This window comes from Podarcis vaucheri (assembly GCF_965113315.1).
Source record: "Podarcis vaucheri genome assembly, chromosome: 6".
Taxonomy (NCBI): Eukaryota; Metazoa; Chordata; class Lepidosauria; order Squamata; family Lacertidae; genus Podarcis; species Podarcis vaucheri.
The window spans coordinates 14,190,646-14,210,224 of record NC_138764.1 but is presented as its reverse complement, the minus strand read 5'-3'; the positions used below and the strand labels follow the sequence as shown (position 1 = coordinate 14,210,224).

The 19,579-nt window shown below is 44.2% G+C and overlaps 1 protein-coding gene across 10 annotated transcripts in view; it reads left to right on the top strand.

Moving 5' to 3' along the window:
• Positions 1–17,721, top strand: part of SWT1 (SWT1 RNA endoribonuclease homolog) — a 36,859-nt gene extending 19,138 nt beyond the window's left edge. For 7 of the 10 annotated variants that reach the window (XM_082225457.1, XM_082225455.1, XM_082225456.1 and 4 more), the window contains 8 exons: positions 961–1,103; positions 4,704–4,842; positions 5,527–5,672; positions 6,394–6,596; positions 7,333–7,464; positions 10,812–10,878; positions 14,061–14,125; positions 16,098–17,721. In XM_082225457.1, coding sequence (XP_082081583.1) covers positions 961–1,103; positions 4,704–4,842; positions 5,527–5,672; positions 6,394–6,596; positions 7,333–7,464; positions 10,812–10,878; positions 14,061–14,125; positions 16,098–16,203 — 1,001 coding nt within the window. In that variant the 3' untranslated portion in view covers positions 16,204–17,721. Of the gene's footprint in view, positions 1–960; positions 1,104–4,703; positions 4,843–5,526; positions 5,673–6,393; positions 6,597–7,332; positions 7,465–10,811; positions 10,879–13,990; positions 14,126–16,097 lie in introns of those variants that run through there. The other 3 variants (XR_014220483.1, XR_014220484.1, XM_082225459.1) reach the window with 3 other exon arrangements.
• The last annotated feature ends 1,858 nt before the right edge of the window (positions 17,722–19,579 follow it).

Genomic DNA, 19,579 nt, shown 5'->3' with positions numbered 1-19,579 from the left:
ATTAGCTGCTAAAAGGCTATTAGCGGCTTAGAAAAAGGGGGGGAAAGCGGGGAAAAATCGGAACACTTGCAAGACGTTTTCGTCTTGCAAAGCAAGCCCATAGGGAAAATCGTCTTGCGAAGCAGCTCAAAAACGGAAAACCCTTTCGTCTAGCAGGTTTTCCGTCTTGCGAGGCATTCGTCTTGCGGGGCACGACTGTAGCAAGATTTGCCAACACATTAGAAACCGTATGTACCTGCAACTCAAAATACCTGTGTTTAATATGCTACATGTTGAGCGGGATAGCGTTTCATGCATTTGATGAAGTGGACCATAGTCCATGAAAACATATGCCATTTTTTTTAAATAAAAAGTTAGTTTTTAAGGTGCCACAAGACTCTTCATTGTTTTATTTCTGCAAGAGACTGACATAACTACCCCTGTGGAAATGGATACAGTTTCTAAAATAGGAAAGGGAGGGCTTTTGAAGCAAGCAAATGGCAGTGAAATTTTAAGCAGACTATTAAAGGTAAAGGTACCCCTGCCCGAACGGGCCAGTCTTGACAGACTGTGGGGTTTGTGCGCCCATCTCACATTTATTGGCCGGGGGCCAGCGCTGTCCGGGGACACTTCCGGGTCACGTGGCCAGCGTGACATCGCTGCTCTGGCGAGCCAGAGCCGCACACGGAACGCCGTTTACCTTCCCGCTGGTAAGCGGTACCTATTTATCTACTTGCACCCGGGGGTGCTTTCGAACTGCTAGGTGGGCAGGCGCTGGGACCGAACAGCGGGAGCGCACCCCGCCGCGGGGATTCGAACCGCCGACCTTTCGATCGGCAAGCCCTAGGCATTGAGGCTTTAGCCCACAGCGCCACCCGCGTCCCACAAGCAGACTATTAATGGGACTTAATTGTTAATGTTTTGATCTTTTATAGCCTCAAGTGAACAAGGAATTTAAGATCCATTCTGCTTGCTTAACAGATACGATAACCCAGATGGCTGGGGATAAATTTGCTGATGCTGTTCCAACGATTGTTGATGACATTAAAGAAAGCTTGCAAGAAGTTTTATCTTGTATACTGGAAACTGAAATGAAGATTGCTTTTGGAGACCTCTGGGAAGAGGTGATTACCTTCAAGTATTCTTACATGCTTTTAAAGCAGGGATGCATTGCCTCTAGCCTGTGGGCCAGATTAGGTGCGTCAAATAATTGCTTAAGAAGAAACTTTGCAAATTTGAGCAAGTTTCGGAATACAGTCTTCATAAATGTTTGTAGAATGTCTGAGCCCACTTTGAAGTCCTTTGGTTCAGAGCTTGCACAGTCACAGTGAATGTGCTGTTCCTTAAACCTATCCACTTCTCTTATGCTGAAGTCTCATTGCTGACTACCATGCCAGTGGCTGCCTCACACTGGCATGAATTTCTTACATAGATTCCACAGTTTTCAGAAATTGTACATATTTTATTTATGTATTTTGACCATTTATTTGCTGCTTAATTACAATCGTGTCTAAGCGATGCGCAAGTAACTTGGTACAAGAAAGATAAAAATCAGTTAAAAACTATAAAACCAGAATTCATTAAAAATGCCCGCAGTAATAAAATAGTATTCCGCCGGTGCTGGACCTCAACCGGAAGGGAGTTCCGTAAAATTGAGACCACAGTATTGAACATTTGGCTCTTGGTAGATAAAGAGCCATGCAACTGAACTCTGGAGGACCACTAACAGTAGCTTCCCAGAAGATCTGATTGATCAGGCAGGAATGCAATGAACCAGGCAGTCCTCAAGGTTTGTCGGACCCAAGTTGTTAAAAGCCTTGTAAATTAATACAAGAATTTTGAACTTGGCCCAGTAGCTGCTTCTTCTTCTTTGGCGATCACTCGTAGCCAAGTAAGATTGTCTTCCATAAACACGGTTTTAACAATGAGTCCATAAGTGATTCTGGAGGCCAATTATGGATCCACACGTCCTTCCGCAGTGGGGACATAGGTTTCCGGGTGGGAGTTCATCATGGTGTGGATTTGCCAAGTGTGCCTTCCTCTTAGCACGTTTCTCCCTTGTGTCCTGAGTTCGAGTGTCTTCAAAGCCCATGACACCTTTGGTAAAGGCTGTTCTCCAACTGGAGCGCTCGCAGGCCAGTGTTTCCCAGTGGTCAATGTTTATACTACTTTTTTAGATTTGCCTTGAGACAGTCTTTAAACCTCTTTTGTTGACCACCGGCATTACGCTTTCCATTTTTAAGTTCGGAATAGAGTAGTTGCTTTGGAAGACAATCATCAGGCATCTGCACAGCATGACCAGGTGATAGTCTGCCCCTATCAGCAGTCTAGCCCTAGTGTTTTTCACCAACCAGAGCCTCTGTGCCAGGATAGAGGATAGGAGCTGGGGGCACTGTTATACAGTGGTTCCGCTCCTTCCTCCTGGGCCGTGTTCAGAAAGTGGTGGTGGGGAATGAGTGTTCAGACCCCTGGGCTCTCACTTGTGGGGTGCCTCAGGGTTCTGTCCTCTCCCCCATGCTTTTCAACATCTACATGCGGCCGCTGGGAGAGATCATCAGGAGGTTTGGGCTGGGTGTTCATCAGTATGCGGATGATACCCAGCTCTACCTCTCTTTTAAATCAGAACCAGTGAAGGCGGTGAAGGTCCTGTGTTAGTGTCTGGAGGCGGTTGGAGGATGGATGGCGGCTAACAGATTGAGGTTGAATCCTGACAAGACAGAAGTACTGTTTTTGGGGGACAGGAGGCGGGCAGGTGTGGAGGATTCCCTCGTCCTGAATGGGGTAACTGTGCCCCTGAAGGACCAGGTGCGCAGCCTGGGAGTCATTTTGGACTCACAGCTGTCCATGGAGGCACAGGTCAAATCTGTGTCCAGGGCAGCTGTTTACCAGCTCCATCTGGTACGTAGGCTGAGACCCTATCTGCCTGCGGACTGTCTCGCCAGAGTGGTGCATGCTCTGGTTATCTCCCGCTTGGACTACTGCAATGCACTCTACGTGGGGCTACCTTTGAAGGTGACCCGGAAACTACAACTAATCCAGAATGCGGCAGCTAGACTGGTGACTGGGAGCGGCCGTCGAGACCATATAACACCGGTCTTGAAAGACCTGCATTGGCTCCCAGTACGTTTCCGAGCACAATTCAAAGTGTTGGTGCTGACCTTTAAAGCCCTAAACGGCCTCAGCCCAGTATACCTGAAGGAGCGTCTCCACCTCCATCGTTCTGCCCAGACACTGAGGTCCAGCGCCGAGAGCCTTCTGGCGGTTCCCTTGCTACGAGAAGCCAAGTTACAGGGAACCAGGCAGAGGGCCTTCTCGGTAGTGGCGCCCGCCCTGTGGAACGCCCTCCCATCAGATGTCAAAGCGATAAACAACTACCTGACATTCAGGAGACATCTTAAGGCAACCCTGTTCAGGGAAGTTTTTAACGGGTGATATTTTATTGTATTTTTGGTTTTTATGGAAGCCGCCCAGAGTGGCTGGGGAGGCCCAGCCAGATGGGCGGGGTATAAATAATAAATTATTATTATTATTATTATTATTATTATTATTATTATTATTGTTGTTGTTGTTGTTGTTGTTGTACATTGCAGTGATCGAGTCTTGAGGTCGCCAGTGCACGGACTATCTCTGTTCAAGAATGGCTGTAGTTTACTTACTGGCCATAGCTGTAAAAGGCGTTTCTAGCCACTGAGGCTACCTGAGCCTTCAGTGACAAAGGTGGACCCAGGAGCACCTCCAAACTCTGAACCTGTAATTTCAGAGGGAGTGCAACCCCATTCAGAACAGGCAACTGGCCAGTCTCCCAGACACGGGAACCAGCTACCCACAGCGCCTCCGTTTTCTCATGGTGTCAGCTCAGTTTATTGGCCATTGGCCAACCTACCACTGCATCCAGACAGCATTCCAGACCATACTCTGCTTTCCCTGACTCGGACGTTATGGAAAAGTAGAGCTGCGTATCATCAGTGAACTGATAACGCTTCACCCCAAAACTAATGAACACTTGCAGTGGTTTCGTATAGATGTTAAACAGCATTGGTGAGAAGATCATGCCCTGCGACACACTAAACTACAAGGATCATGGGGCTGAGACCTAGCGTATTTTTCGCTCTATAAGACGCACCAGACCACAAGACGCACCTAGTTTTTGGAGGAGGAAAACAAGAAAAAAAATATTCTGAATCCCAGAAGCCAGAACAGCAAGAGGGATCGCTGTGCAGTGGAAGCAGCAATCCCTCTTGCTGTGCTGGCTTCTGGGATAGCTGCGCAGCCTGCATTCGCTCCATAAGACGCACACACATTTCCCCTTACTTTTTAGGAGGGAAAAAGTGAGTCTTATAGAGCAAAAAAATACGGTAATTTCTCAGTTCTATTTTCTGGACACAGCACTGTAGGTAGGAGTAGAATCACTGTAAAACAGTGCCCCTAGTGCCCATCCCAGAGAGCCAGTCCAGCAAGACACAGTGACCAATGGTATCAAAAGCCACCAAATGATTGAGAAGGAGAAAATATGTTAGTATACAGGAGACCACATTAATGGGTTATTGTCAGTGAAGCTGACCAGAAATCAAATATGTATCATCTTGATGCACCAGTTCTCCCATCCTTGCAGAAACTCTGTGATCAGCAATAAGGTCTGACATAACTCGTACTTCAATAAATGGAAACCTGACCACTAAATTATATCAGAGATTAATATTTGAACTCCACCCCCCCTTTTTTAGGTAGTGTATCATCACCCGCCCTGGACATTAGCAAAGGTGTTGGAGTGCTACAAAAAACACTTTATGGCTGTTTTTGGAATGGTTATATCAAGAAACTTTCTTTCAACCATTGAATATCTATATGAACATCTCTGTAAAGGTAAGAAAATGTTAACCCTTGAAACTATTTGAAATCCCAAAACCTGCGCCAAAGGGCATATCAGTACTGAAAACCTCAAATGTGTTTATCATGTCTTCCTCCAAGGAACCTTCAGAGCTATGATACAGGTTTCTAGCACTCCCAAGCACTCCCAAATTACTAAAATATAATAGGATTCATTTGTATAAGCCATAGAACAGAAGTGCAGTCTTAAACATGTTTACTCAAAACTCAAGTCTCTTGAGTTCAGTGTAGAGCAGCGGTGGCTAATCTATGCACCCAATAGTTTTTGTGCACCTATATGATGCCAAAAGTATTTTGAGGTTCCCAAAAGCACCCTGTAGTTGGTCCATTGAAAATATGTACGTATTGACCACCAGCATATTCCCTTCTGTTGTTCTGTGATGCTAGAAGGTTTTGGTGACCTCCCAAGTCATGTAGAATTGTAGTGAGACCCTGCTAGATCCAGGATCTTTAGGAGATGTGTGTCAGTGGTAGATGGTAGCAAGATGATAGCACCCTTTGAATGCACTGCTTATCAGTTGTTGTTCCTGAATAGTTCAAATTGCAAATATACTGGGTTGTATTTGAGGATTACTTATGGTATGGTTGTATTTTGTTTCCTGTCCTCTTTCAATTTTTTTCCCATTAACATCTCTCTCTCTCTCTCTCTCTTTCTCTCAGCTTCTGTGGTTAAACCCTCAACAGTGAATGAGGTGCTCCAGGAATCTAAAATGCTGTTGGAGGAGTTCAGTTCAAGATCAGAATATGATGGTATCCTTCCCAAGGCTTTAGCTCAGGTGAATAAACTGCTCAAGACACTTGACAAGGTAAGAGCTGCTTAGTTTTGACAGAAGTCATTCCTTTTTACATGCACATGCATGTATCCGATTGCAGCAGCAATGTTGCTGTTGCTTATTTATCATCATCATCCAGGGTTAAAAGCTACTTGTGTTAGAAAACTTCTTTTTAATGGCAACTTGAAATACACTTTCAATGTCATCTGTGGAACAGATGGTCAAAATAAATCTCAGATGTAACTTTTGAACAAAATGTGTTTGCTTTTATCCTTTTCTTGCAGGGAAATGGATAAGGGTGGGCGAGTCTGCTAGACTCTTGGGTCAGCCCCTGCCTGGGAGGAGTTGAAAGCCAGGAGTGAGGATAGGAGAAAATGCTGCTTGCTTTTTTATTGAGTTTATTATTTACTGCATTGTTATAAACCACTTGAGATTTTTTACAGGGAAAAGTGAGATTAAAAAGTTTAGGTACCATATTTTTCCATGTATAAGACTAAGTTTCCCCCCTAAAAAGTAATGTCAAAAATTAGAGGGCCCCTGCGCTGATGTTCTTGTGAAATACTTTGGGTCAAAGTATGAAGGGTGGTATATAAATGTCTTTAAGTCAGTGAAATGAGTTGAAGTACATCTCATTTTTACAGTGGTTATATTAGTCTTAGTGTGTCATTCCTTTAAAAAATCGGGTAGCTTGCAGCTTTAGCACATCAGATCCAGTATATTTACTGCTTGATTGCTATATTTTCATAATATTCAGCCAGGTTCTGGACCAAATACTCCAGACACCTTCAAATCTACTTCAGGAACTACTGCTTGTGAACAAATGGAAGATGGAGCTTTGACCCAGCACACTCAGGATGTAGCTGCGTCCTTGTCACCTAAGCCTTTAGCCCAAGGAAACAGGCATGTGGAAATCTGGTCTGTCCTTGAAAGCGTCTGGAACACAATAAACCTATTCAGGTAATAAAAGCTGAAAGAGAGTGTTCTTCTTGAAATCAAGGTTGTCTTATTTTAGGCAAAATGTAAAGCATCCTAGGGTTAGTGCAGATGTGCTTGTATGCTGCTTGATGACTGGCAGCCAAATTTGTGAATTTCATCCACTGTCCAGAAAATGAAGAGAAGAGAAGAGATTATTTGGAAGTTCTGCCTGAACTGGTTCATCAGCGATGGCTCCTTCATATATGCATGTCGTCACCTGATACAGTCACTGCAAATACATGTGTGAACAAGCCATTAATGAACACTGTAAAAACATAATTTGTGAAGTGGGCTTCAGTCTACCACAAGCTTGGATGGCAAAAAGTGTTTTTTTAAAAAAAGTTAGTGCAAACTGGAAAATGGCAATGCATACATCTGAAGGAGAATTTTAAACAGCTGAGTAGTTGTTTAAAAACTTCTGCAATGGAAACCTAATGCAAAAGGTTGTGTGTCTTTCTGAGGAAATAGTCCTGTTATCACAGCAGCTATACCCTTGTTCACTATGAATTTATGAATCAGATTAGACTGAATGCCTTTGCTTCAGTGAGCTCTTTTGAAAAAGAACACATGCAATAGGATTTCCTGCCTCTGATTCTGTCTGTTTCTCTCTCTCTCTCTCTCTCTCTCTCTCTCCATCCTTGCCTCCCCACCCCATTCCTGTCTAGGACAATAGGTAGTTCATTGCCTGTTTTAAAATTCATTCTTTTATTTTTCTTAGTCTAGAACTTTTCCAGAAGCTGGACCTCAATACGGCTACCACCACTCAGAATATGCACTCATTCAAAGACGCTTTCATCGGTCTGCAGAAGTTAATGACAGCAGTGAGCGAAATCCTGGCAGGAATTCGGCAGTAAGTTTATGTGAGCTGAATGGAGTACAGGTGATTCTCACTTACTTGGGGGTTATGTCCCCAGGTAACCGTGAAATTGTGAATAGTGGGGAACACCATCTAAAAACCAGTGAACACCCTCTAAACCTCTGCAAACCATTGAAAAACTTTTAAAAACCAGAAGCACTTACAAGCCATCTCCCCGCCCCCACTCTTTTCGTACCATTTTTGCAGTTTTTGTGCTCTTTTTCGGGTTGTTTTTGCCCTTTGCGCACCTGTTGTTTGTTGGAGCCACTGTGTTGAAATAAGTTTCTTGGTACTTTTAGCTTGTGATTATGTATCGATCCCAGGCATCTGAAATAGTACCCATTGGCCTTCATTATTGCCTGTTAGCAACTACCTGTTAGCTAGTTCCAAAAACTGAACCTCCACTTTCATGTATTGGTACTAGTATTTCACAAGGCAAGGTGCCTGTATTTCAGTTGTTTTATCATGCCCATGGTTTTTATGATTTTAGCGATGTGGACTTTATTGTATTTGAACTATTTTGTTATGTGTTGTGGCTTTTATGATTTTTAAAAGCCACATTGATTTTGTTTTATAAAGGAAAGCCCAGGTATAAAGTTATAAAGATAGCTTTATTTTTTATTATAAATTACAGTAGTACCTCATTTTGCGACCAGGATCCGTTCTGGAGCCCCGGTTGCTGGCTGAAAAGGACGCTGGACAATGCGCCGCGTCTGCGCATGCACACGGTTTGTGCTTCTGTGCATGCTCGAAGCGTGATTTAGCGCTTCTGCGCATGTGCGAGCGGCGATCCCGGAAGTAACCTGTTCTGATACTTCCGGGTTTGCTGCAGACGTTCGATGGAACGGGCGCTCGAAGAGGCAGACACTAGACAAGGTACCACTGTAATCCACACACATACAAGATTTTAGCAGGTGACCTGCTAAGAGGTCGGACCAACCGAGGATGGTACGGAAGCACTTCTATTAAAAAAACCAAAACTTTTTATTGCATACAAATAGATATAGGATCTCAGCCCTTCTCATTAACTGCTTTGGAAGGTTGGCAATCTAACTCCAATCTTCTTTGGTATGTGATTTCCCCCCCAACATTTTATAAAAAATAAACACTAGAAAACTTGGGTCTGCTGCTGCGAATTTGTGGACATGTATATTTAGGTGCCACGAAACATTCCTCAAAAATGCTGCCATTAGCCAACTGGCAGTCACATACATGAAATTCAGTAAATAAGTAAAAACTTTGGTAAACAAATCACTATGCATAATACGTTGTTCTTGGGTCAGTACTTACCACTGCAGTCAGTCGTCTGCTGTGTGGGCCTACTTTTTGCTTCCACAGGGCTTGATGCCATGTGTTCCGGTCAGTACAAGGGCTGTGCATTGGTTCTGTGCGCAGTTTGAATTATAAAGTGAATATGGGTAATCTGAATGAGGCTTTCACATTCTGGAGTCAGATTGCACCATTGACGAGGCATTTGTAATAGCTAAAGTCCTGAATCTCACACACACACTTTGTAATATAGTGCAGGCGTTCTCAAACATCTCTGCTTTCAGAGCCCACTTGAGATGGCTGAAAATTACTGATGCCAATCACCTACTACAAAAAGGTGATGTAAGGGCAGAATCACAAAATGTTGTCAAATATGGAATTGGGCATAAGGTAAGTATGGATCAGACCACAGGGCCCACCTGAAAGTTAGCCTGAGGGTTGAACTGAGAAACACTGCTCTAGATTAATGGTGTGCAAATGTCTGCTGCCATCTAATGGCTATTTAGGAGACAGCAGACGATATATGAAGAGGTTTGGCTGTAGATGAAAATAATTGTTATACTCTGGGTTAAGCAGAAAGAGCCTTGAGTAGTCTATAGAACGAAGTGTGCAGTAAGAACTGGATCTTTAGAGTTCCATTGCAAAGCACACAAAAAAAGTCTGTGTGCCCTACGCAAGAGACCTAAAACCTTGATTCCTGAGTATGGTAAAGCTATCCAATATTAGAAAGGGCTGGGGGAGGCAGCAATATGTATTTTTTTTAATCACAGGTTTTATGGGCATTTCCTTTATGCTGATGAACTATGATACTGAAAGAACACGCATTTCATCTTTGCCCAGCTAGCCTCCAAAAGATCTCCCCGCTTGTTTGCAAATGGATGTAAATTGCTTTAAATTAAAATTGTACTGCAGTGTGAACCAGGGTCATTTGGAAGATTTCTACAAGGTGTCAGGAAGAAAAAGATAGGCAGGATTGCAAGTCACAAGAAAAGGACAAGGAGCCGTCTGTGGCTTGGAAGTTCAATGCTGAACGCTTAGGATGAGAGGCATTCATACATGTCAGACGTCACTTGTTACATACTGTCACCCATGAATCATGCACTGGTTAGGCCTGCACATAGGAGTTAAAATCTCTAAGCAAAGTTTTCTGTGGAATGCAAAAAAGAAGAAGAAAAGTAGAGAGGCGGTAGAGAGTGAACTTGGGATTTCTGGCCCCTTCAATATGATCAAGAGTAATATTTTGGACAGGATAAGATATGTTGCAAAGTGTATACACACAGATCCATAATGGTCATGAGGCTGTGGCATTGGACCTGAAATACAACAGAGGTTTCCTGTTAATCCTCATACCCTGTTTGTAATACATTGGGTTGGCCACTGTGAGAACAAGATGCTAGGATAGATAAACCTTTGGCCTAACTGGTAGGGGTTTTCTTATGTCTTCCATAGAGTTTCTCCTGAGGGTGGACATGACTGGGCAGGAACGTGCAAAGTAAGGTATCCTGGTTCCAAGTTATTCAGGGTTTTCTATGCCAAAGGCAAAGCCTTAAATGTGACCCAGTAGCACGTGTGATATGCTGTCAATAGGGCTCCCCCTTCAACAGCTTTGCTGCAGCGTTCTGCACTAGTTGCAGTTTCTGGACAAATATTAAGGGAAGCCCCAAACAGCACATTTTAGTAATTGAATCCCCTACTGCTTGAATTTACAGGGTAAGTCTTTTAAAAGAGGCCCCATGGAACATGTGTACTCTGTGTCCACGGGGCCTCTTTTAAAGGACTCACCCTGTACAAATTAAGAACACGTGTTTTAAGCTGATTTTATATAGCTTTAATTCTATCGGTGTTTAATTGTATTTTAATGACCAGTTTTCTATGTTCTTGGCAGTTCTTTTGTTTTTATCTGTAAGTTGCTGTCCAGAGCCCTGTCAGGGGGGAAAAGGCAACAAATAAATAACTAAATAAGAACCTCTTTCATGCGGTATAAGCAGTGATGTGAACTTCTTGTGTCATTGGGTCATCCATGTTTAAAATCCTTTAATGATTTTTCCACTGTTTGTTCTTATCTTTTTCAGGGTTTTAGTGCCAAACAGTAGCTTTCAAGATGTCTGGGCTCTCTATAGCTTTTTAACGAATAATAAGGTAGGTTTGATTTCCCCTTTAAAGCATTTTGTAGGTGTTACGAGTACTTTATGTTGACCCAAAACCCTGACATTTTGTGTGCAGATAGTCCAGGGCAGACTGATTACTAGGCCAGTCTAATAATTTCTTCCTTGAAAGGGGAAACGTTAAGTGTCCCCCAAATGCTTAAGGTATCGTCACACAATTTGGGAAGCAAAATCCTTGTAAGTTTACTTTGTGACCATAGCTCACATCACATCAACCAGTAGAGCTGTCTAAATCAAGTCAGCTCCTATGGGGATGGCGGATTAAGCTGGCAGCCGAGAAAAATATCCCTCCACATTCTTCAGACAACTTTCGCGTCATCTGACAAGGACTGTTGCCTCTCCAAAGAGGTCAGTTGAGCCTGCTGCTGCTGCTTCACATACATTGCTCAGCCAGCCTGGAAGCAGGGTAGATTTGCTTCCTGCAAGTCTAGAGACGTGTTTCTGGCTGCCTCTGCATTTACACATTCTAGTATATATTGTTAGTCCGTAATAACCTTACATCAATCAACTCATTCTTATTTCTGGATACTCTCAGAGCTTTCTAAAGCCAATAATAAACCTGAGAGTTGTTGCTAACCAGGAATGAGAGTGCTGCACTGTGGCTCTTTTCTTTGCCACTCTGTAAGGTTGGAAGACCAAGGTCACATGGGACTACTTCAGACCTCAGACACCCAGTGTTTACTGAGCAGCATAGGAAGAAACCACCGTAGGATCATTGGGCCAGCTCACACAGCCCACAGTAGCCCAGCACATTCCCAGAAACTATCACTTGGAGCTGCTGGCTGTTTGAACCAGCCTACTATTTTAGCAGCCAACAAACCTGAGATGGAATGTTCTTGGCAGAAGAACATAATGCCACCTGGATACTATGGCAGCCAGTGAGCTGGTTTGCTAAGGGGAACCAGCCAGTGCCATGGGGATGTGATGAAGGGGAAGGGGCACCCCTTCCCACCTCTTACCTTTTGCTGTGTGAAGGTGGAGGTGGCAGCAATCAGCGTCATGCGCAGTTGCTGAGTGTGGACGATTGTCCTGGCAAAGGTATTGGCTGCTGATGTTGTCATGGGTGACCCTCCACTCAGCAGCTGGGCTTTTGCTTGGCACCCAATGGTAAGGAGAAATAAGAGTGGAAAGGTTCCTCTATGGCCACTCATGGTTTTGCTTAGCAGACTCTCTCACTGGCATGAACAACCAACACAACAGGATGCATTTATGTTGCCCATAACATAGCTTTGTATTAGAAGTTGTTTCCTTTTAGAGGTCTAGTGTAGTTCCATGATTTCAGTGATTCAGTTCACCAAGACAGAAGCACATTTTCATTTGAGTCAAGCAAGGGAGACTTCTATTTCCAAGGTGGTTGATATTTCACTGCCTGATTCATCATTGCATTCTGTTCCCTAGAGACTGAACCAGAACTGTAACCATAGAAAAGCGGCTTAGAGCCTCTTAGGAACATGTGAGAACATCACTTCTTTCCTCTTGGCTGGTTTTTCTCTAAACGTCTTTACAGCTTCGTTCTAGAGTGAATTTGACATCACCACATTACTGAATACGCAGCTCCATTTGCTGCCTGAGTCCACAGTTATTAAGCCACAGGAAAACACCATATCTTTTCTTTTTTGTTTCATGTTGATTGATTGGTTAGAGCAGGGGTCAACAACCTTTTTCAGCCGGGGCCGGTCCACCACATCCCTCAGACCATGTGGTGAGCCGGGCTATATTTTGAAAAAAATAAGGAACAAATTCCTATGCCCCATAAATAACCCAGAGAGGCATTTTAAATAAAAGCACACATTCTACTCATGTCAAAACACCAGGCAGGCCCCACAAATAGCCCAGAGATGCGTTTTTTAAAAAAGGACACATTCTGAATACTCAGGATGAGACAGTCAAATCAGCCATGATAAAATGGGCCCAGGATATTGGGTATAACATTATGTTTGAAGACTGGGAAAGGTTATGGACCACCGGAATGAAATTCACGGCATGTAATGCCTTGAAGGAAAATATTATGAAAATGATATATAGGTGGTACATGACCCCAGTCAAGCTTGCAAAAATATATCACCTGTCTGATAATAAATGCTGGAAATGTAAGGAGGCTGAAGGGACATTTTTTCACCTCTGGTGGACCTGTCCAAAAGTGAAGGCCTTCTGGGAAATGATTTATAATGAGTTAAAAAAGGTATTTAAATATACCTTTGTCAAGAAACCAGAAGCCTTCCTCTTGGGCATTGTCGGCCAGAAAGTGTTAAAAAAGGACACTTCATTTTCTTGGTGAAGGGATTTTGTGTGTTCACTTTTTATCTTGTGTTTGAAAACTTAATAAAATATTTCTTTAAAAAAAAAGGACGCATTCTACTCATGTAAAAACACGCTGATTCCCAGACTGTCCACGGGCTGGATTTAGAAGGTGATTGGGCCACATCTGGCCCCCAGGCCTTAGGTTGCCTACCCCTGGGTTAGAGCTAGGATAAAGAGATACAATTCAAGGCAGCTTCTTATGAGTAAAGTGACCAAAACATTTGCAGGAGAAAACAAATGCGGACTGCCAAGTTATTAGTCGGCCACTAAATTTCAGCTTTGTGGTATTGAATGCAGATAACACAACTGGGCAAAGAACCTCACCGACAGACTTTGCTAGCCTTTGAATTATGGGAATATAGACTCTACAGAGACCAATAGAAGTTTGCTTTGGAAGAGACGGCTTGTGTGTATTGAGCTACTGGCTGGCTGTGCTGGTCTACATCAATAAGTATATCTTTCAACTGCCATTTCTTTCACCGATGAGCTTGTTACCCTTTCTCTAGTCAATCATAAATGGCATTGATTGGTACCATACTGCTCAATAAGTGCTCTGGAGTGATGGGTCAGCATCTTATACCCTGTAAAGTAGACTGCCAGCAAATTATTTTGCCAAAGATGCCACTATTTTCACACTTGTTTTGCATACCAGGCTGGCAAAGTGCAGGGACTGTGGCTTGACTTGGCAAAGGGCCTAGGTGACAACTCTTGTTTTAAGGACTTCAATAAAAAGATAATCTGAAGCAGCCTTTAGTTCTTTTACAGAGATGAATAATTTCCAACAGGTAATATCCACATTTCACGATTGGCGAGTCTTCCTAGACATTTCAGTGTGTTTTCCCCTCTCCTTCATAGATGCACAATAATACGAAATTTACTCCTGAGGAACTTTATGACTGCATTTCCCAAGAGGTGTACAGGTAAGCTACTTTTTATACATCTTTAATTACTGGCCATAATCCTTTTTCACTTGTTTTTTCATTATGTTGAAAACATTCTATGAGGCAGCATCTCCTCTTCCTTTCAGAACAGAGTACCGTATTTTTCGCCCTATAGGACGCACCGGCCCATAGGTCGCACCTAGATTTGGGGGGGGGGGAATAAAGGAAAAAGTTTTTATTTCTCCCACCCCCAGGCGCGGGGCCCCCAGAACAGGACCCAGAGCGATGCCAAAGCTGCGTGCAGCTCTGGGAGCTTGCGAGGCTGGAGGAGGGGGAAGCCCTCCGCCAGCCTTCTAACCAAGTCGGGGGACAGCGGGAAAGGCGCGCTGCGCCTCCCGCTGTCTCCCGTGTTTGCGGGGCTGGCGACGGGGAGGAACAGGCTTCTCCCCCCGCCAGCCTTCTAAAAAGTCGGGACAGCGGGAAAGGCGCGCTGCGCCTCCCACTGTCTCCCGAGTTTGCGGGGCTGGCGACGGGGAGGAGCAGGCTTCTCCCCCCGCCAGCCTCCCACTGTCCCCCGAGCTTGTGGGTCTGGCGGTGGGACTCTCCTGCGCACCGACCCCTCTCGCTCTCCAGGCTTCAACGAAAGCCTGCATTCGCCCCATAGGACACACACACATTTCCCCTTCATTTTTGGAGGGGAAAAAGTGCGTCCTATAGTGATACTGTATTGGGATCTTCAGTATACCTGTGTACGTAATAGAGTAAATGTAGAAAACATCATCTGAAACAGATGTTTTATTTTAAGATCTTTCAGTGAAACATACCTTGTGTTGAACCTTGCTTTTTATCCTGTAATCAAGCAATGTTAAGATATTTGAAAGAGGGCATAATTAAGGCATTAATGTTCATGCCCTTATATTCTGCCTTTATGTTCCCTGTGGCTTTTCAAAGAGACAGTCTTGTTAAGTTGTGTTATCAAGCAGTCTTGATTGCTTTCCAAGATCATAATTTGAAATAGCATCAAACAAAAAGCAGGGTTTTTTTCTTTTCAGCACAGCTGCTGTGGAGCAGAATGTTTGGATGCTAATAAATGCAAAACTGGGGAAAACAATACAATTGTAACCTGAGCAAAACACAGACATTAGGGAGAATGCTTATGTAAACCAAAGCCTTTATGCTTCTGTGTGTCTCCAATTAAATTATTGTATAGAAATAAAATCATGCAGCTTATTAACATGGCCTTGATTGGCAGAACTGTCCTGTTTCATCTAATTCAGGACAATAAAATTTCATCCTTGTGGGGGTGGGCATGTGTGATTAGTTGCCAGTACTTTATACATTACAATTAAAAGAAAACAAAACCAAAGGGATAAAAAGTAGGAACTGAAGTGTAATAAACTGAGTTGCACATTGAAAAGAGAGCACCAAGGCTTGATTAAAATAAAGCCAATAAGTAAAAGTATCTCCCTTAGTAAGGAATTCCAGAGCCTGGGTGCAGCAACCAAAAAGACACTCTCCTTCCTCCTCACCAGCTGTACTGCAAAAATTGAAAATGCAGAGTAGAGACTGTCCTGATTTCAATATATGGGGCAGACTCGGGTAGGAGAAGACAGCCTTTCAAGTAGTCTGGTCTTCAGCAGTTTTGGGTTTTCAAAGCCATAACCAGCACTCTTATGAATTGGACCCAGAAATGAGCTGGAAGCCAATACAGTGAACGCTCGGGTTGCGAACGTGATCCATGCAGGATGCATGTTGCAATTTGGCGCTTCTGTGCATACGCGACCGCCGAAACCCGAAAGTAACCCGTTCCAGTACTTCCGGGTTTCGGCGGGTCCGTAACCCAAAAAACACAACCTGAAGCATCTGTAACCCGAGGTATGACTGTACTGCCGTTGTAACAAAGCAGTTGAAAAGTTGTTAAAAGGTAATAAGTGATCGCATTGGGACAGGTTTTAGTAATTAAATCTATGCATTTTCTTCTCTCATCCCCCCTCCCCCCTCCCTTCTCCAGGGACCGTTTATCGGTTGGATGCTGCCAACTAGCTCAACTGGACAACAATATTAAACAGTGCTATGAATCTGTCTGTCTGGAGATAAAGAACAGGGGCTGGCTCTAATTGTGCAATCAGCTGCAGTTTTTGAATTGTAGAGTTGGGAGGGACCCTGCGGGCCATCTAGCCCAGCCCCCTGCAGTGAAGGAACACGTCAGTTTGATGGACCAGCCAAAGATAGACCTTAGAGCAGTGTTACTAGATAGCATTGTTTGCGCTCTCGGCAGCTATGCTTAAGGTCCCAAACTATATGTTACATTAATTGTGTAGTTTGGTACTGTTCTTCCCCACCCACCCCTTATCTATATAGCAGCTGCTGAGGGGAGGGGGGGTGAAGGTTAGGATTGGGACCCACAGCGGGGGGGGGGGTGTGGATTTTTAAAATCTCCCCAAAGCTCCTATTTGTATTAGGTATGTGTTGCCATTGGTGCCAGCAGAGTGAGGGAGGCAGTTGTAGTCAGGACAACTCAACACGAGACTTTTAAACTCGGGACTGTAGCGTGGGGGTAAAGAGCAACCCCCCTTTTCCCCCAATCCTGATTTTTCAGTACATTAAAAAAAAACAAAAAACTTGCAAGGCCCAAATGGTTGTTAAGATAACGCACAATTTATCTAAAGAAATAGTAGCAGGGGAAAAAGAGTCCACATCGCAGTGATGGTAGCTTGCCTCAGCAGAGATCCTCCCAACACAGTGGTCTCCCATCAGTTACAGCCTCTCTTACAATGAGGCCCCCAGATCACTTAAGTATGTAAGGCACCAATCAGCAACTACAGAAATCACTTAAAACCCCTCTGAGCTCCCTCTCAAACACAAAGCATAGCCCCACCCCACGAACCACTTTTGACAGATGAGTGGGATCACTTACCTGTGAATCACCTGATTGGTGCTCACAGCAAGCCCCGCTTTAGGCGTGGATCAACTGCGCCAGTGAGGCGCACTTGTAAGCACCGATCAGCTGATGGGCGCCGACAAGCCTTGCTTACCAAGGAGCAATTAGGAGCACACACTAAGGCTCCCAATTGTTCCTTTGCAACCCTATCATTCCTCCCCTGCCCCCATGCAGCATCTGACATCAGGTGAAGGGTAGGGAGATGTGGTTTGGGGAAAGCAGACTGGTGGGTCAGAGGTCCTAACCACAGTAGGTGGTTAGGCGAGAAGCTGGCTAGGCCCACAGGCAGGATTTCAAATCCTCCGGCATCCTGAGCAAGGGCAATAGCAATAGCAATAGCACTGCAGCATTTTTGCTAGTGCAAAACCAAAGTAACTCATCGGTGGAGTGGCAGAGGCAGGATCAGGCCCTGGTTACAGACTCCTAGGAGAGAAGGCTTGGAAACCCCGAAGAACCCATTCTCAGTCCAATGGGAGGGATACAACCAGAGAGGGTTTGTCTCCAGCTACTCTCTAGAACAGGGACCTGTGATCAACTTTGGAAAATTTGGCTGGGGGTGATTGGCACTGTAGTCCAAAACATCTAGTGGGCACCGGTTTGGTGAAGAATGTTCTATATCTTCATCCCATTATTGAATTTCTGGCATTTCATCGTTTCTAGCCTCTCTTAATTAAAACAGTATTTTTTCACTTTATTATATTCTTCTCTATTGTTTATTTCTTGTCCTCTTCACTCTCTTCTCCCTCCCTCCTTTCCTGCTCGGCCATGGGTCCTGGCAGGAGGATCCATTACGTGGGAGACAGAATAGAAGCAAGGCTAAAATCTCACTGTCTTGTGCGAGGTGTGTATCAGTGCCTTGGGCACAGCTGCTGTACCTTGATGACTACGGTGGGTCCGGAAGGAAGCTTTCCCCAGAAGTACTACGCAATGAAATTTGGAGATCCAGTCAGCCGTCCCTGCCCCCACCCCCCACCCCCGGAGTGGATGCTCCTAGAGGCAATTGGTGAAGAGAAATGTAGCTTGCGATTTGCTCAACTAGTATGACTGGCAAACGTATTGTCAAGGTGGAAGGGGCTCATCGGGGCAGGGACCATTTTGAACTGGTTTGGTGACCGCTTGCCACTGGACGGTGCTCCACACCTCTGCCTTGCACTTTTGAAGCAAAATTGAGCGTCGTTATTTATTCATTTATTGTATTTGTATTACCCCCCCCCATGCTTTATGCCATAGCTTACTCCTGCCCCCTCCAGCCCTTAGCAGATTCTGCCTGTGGAAGCATTCACCCCACTGTTATGCCAAAGTAGCCAGAAAAGTGGCTAGTCATTCTAAAACCATGGAGCAAGCTTGTGAAAGCAATGTGGACCTCCCACTCTTCTCCTGACACACGGTGTGCTTCTAATTCCTCCGAGGAATATGATGGGGACTCCCCCATCCCCCAGGACTTTGCTACAGAAAAGTTCCAGATAGGATGTCTTTCCTTCTCTCAAAGAAAGAAGATGAGAAGTGGAGAGACGCCATTTGCAGTAAGTAATGAATGCTCCCATTTTTTCTGCTTTACGCTGGCCTAGGCATGGCAACACGGGACTTGTGAACTGTTAAAGTGTATTGTGAGTTCCCTATGCTGGCACAGTATGGAACTACCTTGACAAACTTGACTTTTCACCCAGTCAATTTAACTCAAGGCTACGATATCCTATGCATATTTGTTTGGGAGTTAAGTCCACTTTTGAGTGAAGGAGCCTAGGATTGCATTGCACAGCTTCATTTGTTTAGAAGGATGCTACACAAGCCTTTTTGCGTCGCTGCCTGTTTCGGAAGGCTTGCCTTGAGGAATTTGCTCAAATAATTTCTGCAAGCGGCTGTTTTGATAAACAAAAGGTGGCACAAGGTGTGTTCAGTCTTCCATCGTGGAACATGGGAGTAGGGAGCAGGACCACAACCCCAATGTGATTGTGCAAATGTGTGCAAATGCCATTTTGTGAGTGCAGCGATGGGCAAAAGATTCCTGCATTGCAGGGAGTTGGACTAGATGACCCTCGTGGGCTCTTCCATCTCTACAATTCTATGATTCCAAGTCGATTATGGCTAGATGCAAACAGTAAAAGGCTAATTTTTGGGCTGATATCTTTGACTTTGAGGGGCCAGGAGCAGCAGACCAGAGATCTAGAGAAGTCTCACGAAACTGAAAGGGATTTCACTAATTGTATAAAGATACTGACTGGCTATGCATTTTGGGGTCAGAAGAATATAGTGTTATATTCAATGACACATGGAACCACTTTTGTTTTGCTTGTAATTGATTATAGATAAGCAATGTCTCAGCTGCAGTCAATGTGCGCAAGCTACTGCAGAGGGTGTTTTTTTTAATTTATTGTCAATAAATACTGTATTTTGTCTTATCTACCTGTGCTGGTCACATGGTAAGTTTCTGCTGAATGTTGGCAAATGAAAACAGGGACTTTGGGGGGGGGAGGAATGGAATAGGTCTTGAAGTGAGAGCCAAAATTAGTTGTTTTATATTATGTCCAAAGCTCATATAAATTAGCAATACT